The sequence below is a fragment of the Phoca vitulina genome, unplaced genomic scaffold, assembly GCF_004348235.1.
Source record: "Phoca vitulina isolate PV1807 unplaced genomic scaffold, GSC_HSeal_1.0 scaffold2, whole genome shotgun sequence".
Lineage (NCBI taxonomy): Eukaryota > Metazoa > Chordata > Mammalia > Carnivora > Phocidae > Phoca > Phoca vitulina.
This window is the reverse complement of record NW_022589705.1, coordinates 78167628-78178599: the sequence shown is the minus strand read 5'-3', so window position 1 is coordinate 78178599 and position 10972 is coordinate 78167628. Positions and strand designations below refer to the sequence as shown.

Genomic DNA, 10972 nt, shown 5'->3' with positions numbered 1-10972 from the left:
CTGGGGTGAGGGTGACAGGGCACTCTACTCGACTGTAAGTCTCTTAAGGGCAGGGACTGTGTCTGTCTCGTAGGCGACCATCTTCCCACTGCCTGCCATGGGCCTGTGCTCTGTGTTTGTCATCTGCATGCATGCATGCTTGAATGAATGAATGCATGAATCGGCTTATCTGCTGTCATGGCTCTTCTTTTTCTTTGATGTCTTGCAGTCCTAGATACAAGTCCTATCTCTCCAGCTGATGCTTTGCTGAGCAAGTCATCTGAACACCCAGACACAGCTTCCCCGTGTGTATAATGAGGGCGACTCCAGTCCACTGTGGGCAGGGCTGCTGGAGAAGGAAGGGAGAGCCTGTAAGGGCGGAATGACCGCACACTGGCTTCAGGGTAGCGGCCTTCACCACTGTTCCCACCACTGTTGCCACCCTGCAGGGGCCCCCTGCACCCGCCGCCCTCACCAGGCCTTCGTCCGGCTCCCCAAATGACCACACTGCCTCTGGCCCCATTCAGGGCTTAAGTTAAATCATATTTAATTGTTTTTCAGAAGGGAATAGAAAAATCAGGAAAGAGATTCACAGCACTCGCAGTCAAGAAAGGGTTAACTAAAAAAAAAATAGGAATATATTAAGCTTTCGATTGAAAAAATGCAAACGCAGTCCCTCTCACACTCACCCCTGTGTTCTCACTCACACACACGCATCCCTGCTCCAGATACACGCCCGCCCTCAGGCATGCACACACGCACACGCATGCTCCCAAACACGGCCACGCTCCTAACACACGTGCACATGCCCATGCACGCGCACGCACACTCGCGCTCCCAGACACTGCCAGGCGCCTAGCACACTCACACACACACCCAGCAGGGCTGGCAGGATGGTGGGGGAGACCTGGTGCCCTCAGGGCCTGCCTCTACCCCCCTCACTGAAATGGCAAAGCTAGACTACACTCGGGGCTCTAGGGGACACACGCAGGACTCGGCGGGCTGTGCTTGTGGTGGGGAGAGAGAGAGGTCGTGGCGGGGACAGGCAGCCTCAGACGACTCTGTTCTCCAGGACGGCCAGCCGCTTACTCACAGCTTCCAGTGGACTCACAGTTAAGGATAGGCGCAGGCTGACCAGAGCAGGGGGGTGATGGCTGTCCCACCTGCACTCGGGACCCCACTTCCTGTGTCCCCCACCTCCCAAGAGCCTCTCTTCCAGTGGGTTCTCTCACCCCATCTACAGCTTGCGTCCTCCCCAGTGTCACTGCCCTCAGAATGGTGCCTTCCCCAAAACGCGCTAGTTACAGTGTGCCCTGAAGGCCCAGCCCTGCCCAGTGGCAGCTTCAGGCCTGCTGGGTCCCCCACCTGGGCCCCCACCCCGTCCTGACAGAGCCAGGGGAGGTGTTCCAGGCCCAGCTTCATCTGAGTAGAGACTGGTATTCTTCGTCTCACTGAGAGCCTGAGAAAAGGGGAGGCCACAGGCTCCATGTTTTCCTGAGCATGGCTAGGACTCTGGATGTGTGTCCAGTCTCTAGATCTTGGCTTCTGCCTCAGTTTCTCTGTTTACCCTCTAGGAGCCTCTGCTTTTGACAGGATCAGTACCAAAGCCGGTGCCAGCCCATCTGTCCGGAGTCCAGCCTGTCTCCAGCAGGAGGCAGAGTCCCCACCTGGGACCCCACACACAAGGGGCGTGGCTCCCTCTCCTGCCCTGCAGTGCCCTGCCCCCCCCCAATCCCCGCCCCTCAATGGCCTCTGGGAAAGGATATGCTTCCTGGTCAGGGCCTGCAGCAGCCCCTCCACTTTGGTCTGGAATTTCACAATGGACTCGCAGGCACACGGGTCTTCCTCTGGAGTGGGCAGGAAGTAGGGAAAGAGAAAGGGAAGGTGAGTGGTGGTGTGGCAGGGGGAGCGAGGAGCGGTCACAACCCAGGGCCAGGACTAGGGAGTCTTGGGGGAGTGCGGGGGGCCTGGGAGAGCTGAGAAGACAGAGACACGTGTAGGGTTCTGAGGCAGAACTCCCAGGAGTGACGGACGGGGAGACTCCGACTGTTCTCCAACCCCACAGAGCCCTGATAAAACCTCCAATACCAGCATCTCCGTGCTGGTCCCCACTGCATGCAGGGCACTGCTGCTAGGGGCCTCGAGGTCATCTTGGCGGCTTCATCCAACACTCTGGGTTGGAAGTCGTTAATCATCCCATTTTACAAATAAAGAACCCGAGCAGTGAAACAACGGGATCCTGGCCCACAGCCAGTTCCTGCCAGAGCAAACGCACAAACTCAGGCATGTCTGACTCTGGAATCCATCCTCTCTACCACCGGGAGGATCGGGGGAGGCAGCAAGGTTCAAATCCTGGCGCCTCCGGTTATTAACGATTGTTCCACCCCTCTGGGCTTGGTTTTCCTGTCTGTAAAATGGGAATAATAATATTTCTACCAATTAGGATTGAATGATTTAATATTTGGAGAGTACTAACAACAGTGCCATTCATGTAATAAGCATTCAGCCTATGTTTGCTGGTTGCAAAAGTGAGACTGGCCAGCCCTCCTCCTGCTTCTGCCAACTCTTGTTGCCACCCCAGCTCCTGCTTCTCCCCACCCACATCCAGTTCCAGAATGGCTCCCCAGTCTCCCCTCGGAGCCCCACCCGCCCCTCCCATCGATGCCATCCCTGGCCTCACTAACCCACGCAGATCTTATTCTGCAACCTCTTGCCAATCTGGTTGATGGTCTTGAAGTCAGCCGTGTAGAAGTAATGCTCTGCCACGGGCTCTGAGGCGATTTCCCTCAGCTCGTCCTCCACGGCATTGCCCACACCCACAGCAAACATCTTAAAGCCTGCCAAGAGGAACAAGATGAGTGACAGTGGCCATGGGGACAGGCAGCCGCAGCTGAGCTTCCTGGGCAATGCCCAGGCGATCAACACCAGACACCTCCTGGTGGCAGCTTCTGGAATTACAGGCACAGTGCCTAGGACAAAGACCTTGAGGAAACCAACATTCACTGAGGTTCTACCCTATGTCAGACCTGTACTGATTCTCTGGACCGGGAGCTTCGTAACCTCATACACCCCATGATCATCCATCTGGTGGCTATTATTATCCTCATTAAATAGGTGTTAAAAACGGAGATTCTGGCTTGTCCCAAAGTGGGGTTGCCTTCCAACAGTTGGTGTGTTCTGGGGAACATTCAACTGGAAAATCTCCAAACCCCACCTACAAAAGGACCATTGAAACAAGCTGCTTACTTTTCTGGGGCCTCCATTTTCTCATCCCCGATAAGAAAGAGTTGGACAAACCCATCCCTCCTCATTCACATTGAACTTGGGTTTAGGGCACTAGTAACAGACAACCTATAGTCGAGCTCTTCCCTAGGTACTCCTGGCCATCAGTGGCGTTCAGGATCCAGGCATCACCTACCAAGTTCCTTGGCTTTCTTGGCGGCATCGTTAATGTAGTCCTGGCTCCGGCCATCAGTGAAGACAATGCCCACCTTCTGGGCCCCAGGCCTAGCCCCGCTGGACACAGTGAAGGAATTGTCAATGAGGTACTTGAGGGCAGCCCCAGTCATGGTGCCCTTCTCCATATATGACATGTTCCGCACAGCTGCCTTAATGTCCTTCTTCGTGTGGAAGCGGCCCAGCGGGAACTCCTGGCGCACAGAGCTCGAGTACTGCACTAGCCCCACCTGCGCCAGTTTGTCGGACACGTCCAGCGTGTCCACGATCTGATTGATGAACTTCTTCACCAGCTCAAAGTTCTCCGGCCGCACGCTTTTGGATCCATCAATGAGGAAGACCAAGTCAGTGGCCGAACTGCCGCTGCTGCCGCTGCAGGCTAGGAAGGGTAGCAAGGAGAGGAGGTGAAGCTTAGGGACCAGTCATTCACCCTGACCACTAGTCAGGAACCCATCACACACCAAGCTCTGTACTGAGGATTATCCCAGCCCGTTTTGTCCTCAGAACTCCCTCTAGAAAGCCAAGGTTCCTGGCCTTGTTCTTTAGCGTTGGAAACTGAAGCTCCAAAAGCCATTAAATCATACAACTCAGAAGGAGTGGCACCAAGAGTTGAACTCAAGACTGTGTAACTCCTTCCACCATACCAAACCCACCACCCACCGTGACAAAGAGGGACAGAAGTCAGAAGGTAACTTTCTGCAGACACCAAGTTCTAGGAGGCATCTATCACCTTTGCAGATTGGTCCAGAAGCAAAGTGCAGAGAGGCTTGAATGGGCTTCCTAGAGAGTGGCCAAGCCGCCCCCCTCCCCACCCTCCCCAGGGCTTGCCTGTGTCCAGCCCACTGACCATTGCAGGTCTTGCCATCACTGTTCAAGGTGAAGCCCTCCCGACAGGCGCAGGTGTAGGAGCCCGGGGAGCTGAGGCACACCTGCTCACAGTCATGGTCTCCCGTGGCACACAGGTCTGACACCACTGTGGGGACAAGAAGACAACTCAGAATCTCACTGTCACAGGGCCTTGGACATCTCAGCCAGGGTGGCCCTTCAAACATTCAGGGAGACTGAGGCCGCCAACTGGGTGAGGTCTGAGCCCCAGACCCTCAGCCTAGGGCCGGAATCACTGGCCCGCCCCATGCTGACTCTCAGCCCTATTCAGCCCCGCCCCGTCGCTAACTCAGCCCCGGACCTGTCCATCCCCGTCCGGCCCCGCCCTGGCCCGCCCCCGATGCAGACTCAGTCCCGCCCCGTCCACCCCCCCCCCCTCCCCCCCCCCCCCCCCACCGCCCCCGCCCCCCCCCTCCCCCCCCCTCCCTGCCCCTGCCCCACCCCGACGCTCAGTCGGCCCTGTCCATCTCCGTCCGGTCCCGCCCTGGCCCGCTCTCCATGCAGACTCAGTCCCGCCCTGTCCAGCCCTCCGGTCCAGCCCCGCCCCGATAGACTCTCTAGCCACGCCCCCATCCCGCCCTGCCCCTGCCCTGGCCCCGCCCCGTGGCCCTATCCATCCCTGTCCGCCCCGCCCCGGTCCCACCCCCGATGCGGACTCAGTCCCGCCCCGATGCTCTCAGTCACGCCACGCCCCGTCCAGCCACGCCCCCCGCTGCGGCCCCGCCCGGACACCAGCACCCCCCACGCTCCCTCGAAGCGCCCCAGCCTTGTCCACCCCCTGCCCCTCCCGGCGCACCGCAGAAGGCCTCCTGGAACTTCTTGGACAGCTTCTCGATGACGCTGTAGCTCTCCACGTAGTCGACGTGCTCTTCCTGCGGCTCACTGGCGATCTGCCGCAGCGTGGCCTTGTCCACGCGGCCCACGCCGATGGCAAACAGCTCGATGCCGCTGGCCCGGGCCCGTGCAGACACGTCCCGCACGCTGTCCTGGGGCCTCCCGTCCGTCACCACGATGGCCACCTAAGACACGCGGGGCGCGTGTGAGGACCAGGTCTCCCTCCCGCGCTGGGCTGGGCCGCTCAGCCCTCCAGTAAGCCCCCGGGGCCACTGGCAGAAGAGGACCCTGAGGCCCGGGAGGCAGAGTGGCTTGCGCAGGTCACACAGCTAGTCCACGGCAGGTGGATCTGATTCCCCGCCAGGGTTTTGCCCCAGGGAGGAGAACCTGACTAGCAGAAGAGGAGACAGGTTTCCTCTGACTGAAAGACATGGCTGAGGTGTTCTCCCATCTGACTAGCGCCTGTGGGTGTCTCCCCCCTCGGGGAGGCAGCTCTGTGATGATCTGAGGGCAGGACCATGTCTCCCTCCTCAGACTGGGGCCTCTGAGGACAGGTCCCAGCGTGCCCGACACCGTGCAGCCCTGCCCTTTGGCCAGCAGAGGGCGGGCGAGGCTAAAGAACGGCGGTTCTGCCTCCAGTCTGGCCATCCTTCCCCTCCAGGCCCTGGACTGGGAGCGGCTTTCCCACTTAGATGGCTCCCTCTTCTCCCTCCGTTCCCCAGGATGCTACATGCCCTTTCCGTAGGGGAGAACACTGTCTGCTCCCCTCCCCACAAGGCTCCCCTGTTTGTGCCCTGGGAAGGGAGACAGAGGGGACCCTGGCACTAGGCCTAGCCCTCACCACCCCGACCTGAGCTGAGCCTGCCCTGAAGCCAGGGTCCTCACAGCGCCTCTCTGCTTCCGACCTGGGTCTGCTTTTGATTCCTGGGTCCCCACCCTCGGACCCCGGTCCCCAAACCCCTGTCTTAGTGACCTGTAGTATGGTGGTTGGAAATGCGGTTCACCCTCCTGAGTCATCTAATGAGATGATTCATGGTCCGAGGCCAGGAAGCGGAAAGATTATTTTTCATATCACTGCCGGGGACCCCCTGGGGAGTGATCTTGCACCATCCCTTCCCCACCAGAGGCCGAGGCTCACCTAGCTGAGACTGTCCACAGCCACAGGCTGCCACATTCCCCCGAGACCCACTGCCTTCTGCAGCCCCGACTGTGCCCCTTTAATCCAGCCTTGGGACTTTGAACTCACCTTGTAGGGGCCTCCCACAGGTGGATTCCAGGCTGGACACCCTAGGTCTGGGGGAGTTGGCACTCTCTGTCCTCACATGCCCACCCCAGGCCACTGGCCTGATGTGGACTGACACAAGTAACTGGGGGTGTGACAGCTACGGACATCACCACCATCCCCTTCACCACCTCTCTCTATTAGGATCACCCCAGGTCACCACAGCCTCTCAAGGACCTCACGTCAGAGCTTGTAAAGGGCCCCCACAAAGGACAACCAACAGGCTGCCTCACAGGCCATTTCTTCGAGGGCTATAGTGGCTGGGATTGTGTGCTATTATCTCTAGACATCCCTACCACTTACTAACTGGGCAAGACACTTAAGCCTCCCATGCCTCAGTTTCCTCATCTGTAAAATGAGGATACCACCTCCAAGCAAGTTTGCATTCCTTCGGCGCTCATGTGTCAGGCATGTCCTGCATGGGGGTAAGAAAATACGTCCCCGGGGCCGAGGCCCTGGGCAGGTAAAGGGTGACTCCTTGGGGCCGTTGAGGGCTATGAAGGGGAGATGTGGGCGTCTGTGGGCAGACCACCGCAGAAGAGAACACCTGACCGGCCTCGCAGGCCCTGGGCTGAGTCCTGGGAAATTCCGCTGTGGGGACCAGGTCTGTGAAGTCCTCGGCACCCGGCCTGGAGCCCGTACTGACGTTGGCTTGCGGCGCATCATCTCATTTTTCTGAACCCCTGCCCTCAGAGGCTGATTAAATAAAATCTGAGCTAACCCTTCCATGGGGCTTGGTAGTGCCCGCGCTGTTCTGAACACTCTATGTTACGGACTCACAGAGTCCTCCCGACAGCCCCTCGAGAAAGTTGAGTTACTGTGGTTTTATGGGTGAAGGGACTGAGACAAGGAGCTGCACGTGCTGCTCAGGGTGACACAGCCAGTCCGGGGAGTGGGGGGCGTCTGGACTGCCTCACTCGGCCTCGGGGAGCCAAGGTCCACCAAACTGAAATAATCGAGCTCTCACCAGACTGAGGTCCTGCGGTCAGAGGGTGGATAAAGATGGGTTCACATCCCAGCTCTGCCACTTGGCTTCATTGGGTCTAAGACACAACTGTGAGCCGGTTTGGAGAATCCTGCAGGCGGTTCACAGCAGGACGCCGGCGGGGAAGGGCGGGACACGTACCTTGCTGATGTCGGGGGACCTGACACGACTCCCCTCGGTGTCGCTGAAGGCTTTGGTGATGGCGAACTGGATGGCCAGGCCGGTCATGGTCCCCGTGGACAGCGGCTGGATGCGGCGCACGGCCCGGAGCAGCGAGGCCTTGGAGCCGTGGGCCCACAGCGGGAACTCCTGCTTCACAGCGCTGGCATAGTTGACCACGCCCACCTGGGTGGCATTGGGCCCCACATCCAGCGACTCAATGACCTGGGACAAGAACACCTTCACCTTCTCGAACTCCACAGGCCGCACGCTGCGCGAGCTGTCCACCACAAACACCAGGTCCGTGGGCCGGGTCCGGCAGAGCTGCCCTGCAAGGGGACGGGAGGGAGAGGGCCAAGAGCAAGGGCAAAGGTCAGGGGCTACTTAGACCGAGACTGGAGGCCTCCGGCAGTGTAGACTGAGCCAGGCCGGGTAGGCCGGGTAGGTCCTTCTGTCAGCATGTGGACACCCGGGCAACCCACTTGCCAAAGGCCCCCACAGCTCAGCCCCGTGGGAAAGACAGAGGCTCAAATCTCAGCCTCGGCTAAAATTAACAAGTCAGGAAACGACAGATGTTGGTGGGGATGCGGAGAAAGGGGAACCCTCCTACACTGTTGGTGGGAATGCAAGCTGGTGCAGCCACTCTGGAAAACAGTATGGAGGTTCCTCAAAAAGTTGAAAATAGAGCTACCATACAACCCAGCAATTGCACTACTGGGTATTTACCCCAAAGATACAAATGTAGGGATCTGAAGGGGTACGTGCACCCCAATGTTTATAGCAGCAATGTCCACAATAGCCAAACTGTGGAAAGAGCCCAGATGTCCATCGACAGATGAATGGATAAAGAAGATGTGGTATATATATACAATGGAATATTATGCAGCCATCAAAAAGAATGAGATCTTGCCATTTGCAATGACGTGGATGGAACTGGAAGGTATTATGCTGAGTGAAATAAGTCAATCAGAGAAAGACATGTATCATATGACCTCACTGATATGAGGAATTCTTAATCTCAGGAAACAAACTGAGGGTTGCTGGAGTGGTGGGGGGTGGGAGGGATGGGGTGGCTGGGTGATGGACATTGGGGAGGGTATGTGCTATGGTGAGCGCTGTGAAGTGCGCAAGACTGTTGAATCACAGATCTGTACCTCTGAAGCAAATAATACATTATATGTTAAAAAAAAAAAAAGAAGAAGAAGAAGAAGATAGCAGGAGGGGAAGAATGAAGGGGGGAAATCGGAGGGGGAGATGAACCATGAGAGACTCTGGACTCTGAAAAACGAACTGAGGGCTCTAGAGGGGAGGGGGTGGGAGGATGGGTTAGCCTGGTGATGGGTATTGGGGAGGGCATGTTCTGCATGGAGCACTGGGTGTTATGCACAAACAATGAATCGTGGAACACTACATCAAAAACTAGTGATGTAATGTATGGTGATTAACATAACATAATAAAAAAAAAATCTCAGCCTCGGGCAACTCACTGCCCCTCTCTGAGCTTAGTTTCAGGGAGCTGACAATCCCCTCTTTACAGGATCCATCGGGGCCGAGCAGCAGTGCATGCAGGGTGCCAGGACAGGGCTGGGCACCAGCTGGTGTCCAGGGGATGGCAAAGGAGACGGCAGCCTTTACAACACATTTCTCAGGCTTTGGCCCAGAGTGGCTGCCATAGGAACGGCAGCATTTCTCCTGGGGGGGCAGAGCGTACAGCCCCGGTCACCGAAGGGGACCCAGTTTCCCTCAGCCACAAGGAGCCTGCTGGTTAGTGTCCATGGGCAGGGGAAAGGGGCAGGGATTCCTCATGGCCACTGGGGCAGCCCGACCCGGTCGGTTCCTAAGACACATCCCTACAGAGGCACGTCTTTCCAGACACCCCGGGCAGGCAGCACCATGTGCTGGAAAGTGCATGGAGCTGGAATGAAGCAGAGTGGTGTTTGAATCCCGGCTCAGCCCCGCTGTGGCCCTGGGCAGCTCACTGCACCTTTAGGAGCCTCAGTTTCTCATCTGTCCTGTGGGGAGAATAAAGCTCACTGCTTGGTACTGTCACTGTCCTGGCCCTGCAGCCAGGCGGGGCTCAGTACAAAGGCCCTTCCCTCTGCGTCCCGGAACTGAGCAGAGCTGCTCCTAAGTGAGGATGCAGGAAGGCTCAGGAAAGGGAAGGGGTCCTGGGCCGTCCCAGCCCCCCAGCCACAGTGCCCTAGGTACCAGAGTTCCTCAAGGGACCTGAGAAATGACCTTGCAGCCGCACTCTGGTCCCTACTAGTTAAGCTACAAATGGGTAAACTGAGGTCCACAGAGGGTGAGGGAATTAGCCACACCATGGAGCAGTGGATCGGGAACCAAGAGAACTCCCTTCTCCAGCCTCAGTTTCCCCATCTGTACAGGATGAGCTGGGCATTCTGGGATTCAGTGCCCAAGACTGAAGCTCTGGGAGTGGTACAGCAGGTAGGAGCCTACACCCAGGTATGCTGGAAGGGCTGGGGAAAGGGGGGTGGAGTCCTGGCCACCCCAGAGCTGCACTCAGCAGAGCGTGGGCTCAGCCCTGGGCTTGGTGCAGCTCCATCTTCTGTCCTCAGCGACCCACAAGACTGGCCCTGGCAGCATGCGTGGTCCCCAAGGGTGGCCTGGGAGCTGGGGAGCCCCAGGGAAGGCTCTGAGACTGCAGAGACAGGCCCACCCCTGCCCCTCAACGGAACAGACTGAGCGTCACCCCTGCTCTGGCCCTTATGCACGTCACCATTGCTGTCGGCCCCCGTGCCAGCCTGCTGCCACCCCTGCCTCCCTTACCCCCCCCCCCGGCCCACCCCAGGATCCCACCTAACCTCTGCTCATCTCGGGGCCCAGCCCCCTGTCCCCCACCTCCCGTGGACCCCCTCACCTCTGGCGTGGGGGGCGAGGCCCAGCGTGCACAGGGCCTGGAGCTGCAGCAGCAGGCCACACGGCACGAGGCTGGCGCCGGAGAGGAGCCTCATGGTTCCGGCAGCGCGGGCAGGAGCCGGCACAGTGCTGGGGGCCAGTGGGGTCCCGGGTTTATCAACCTCGCTGCCCAGCCTCCCAGCCAGGCGGCCCCCACTGACGTGGGGGCGGCTGCCCAGGCCCCTAGCCCCCTTGGGGGGCGTGGCCCGGGCTGAATGGAGGTGTGTGTGCCCAGAGAGGGAGGGAGCCGCCTGGCCTGGGCTCAAGAGGCCCCTCCGACCACAAGGGTTCCTTTGCCTGCAGAAGCAGCCCGGGCTGCAGCCGGAACTCAGGAAATCTCAGGTGGGTGGAGGGTGGCTCCTCCAGGGGTTGGAGCGGGCCCTGACCCAAAGCTGCCACTCCGAGCCCAGGGAAAGCCCTGCCCAGGGGCCTCAAGCCCCAGCCCAGCCCTGCACCCTCACCCCACACCCCGC

The 10972-nt window shown here is 58.8% G+C and overlaps 1 protein-coding gene across 1 annotated transcript; it reads right to left on the bottom strand.

Moving 5' to 3' along the window:
* Positions 1-677: 677 nt before the first annotated feature.
* Positions 678-10555, bottom strand: MATN1 (matrilin 1). The gene is made up of 8 exons (XM_032417695.1): positions 10462-10555; positions 7563-7909; positions 5117-5339; positions 4283-4408; positions 3398-3814; positions 2664-2816; positions 1746-1826; positions 678-1080 (listed from the first exon to the last, which is right to left on the bottom strand). The coding sequence occupies exons 1-8, from the start codon at positions 10553-10555 to the stop codon at positions 1031-1033; spliced, it is 1491 nt and encodes a 496-aa protein (XP_032273586.1). The 3' UTR covers positions 678-1030.
* Between the last annotated feature and the right edge of the window lie 417 nt (positions 10556-10972).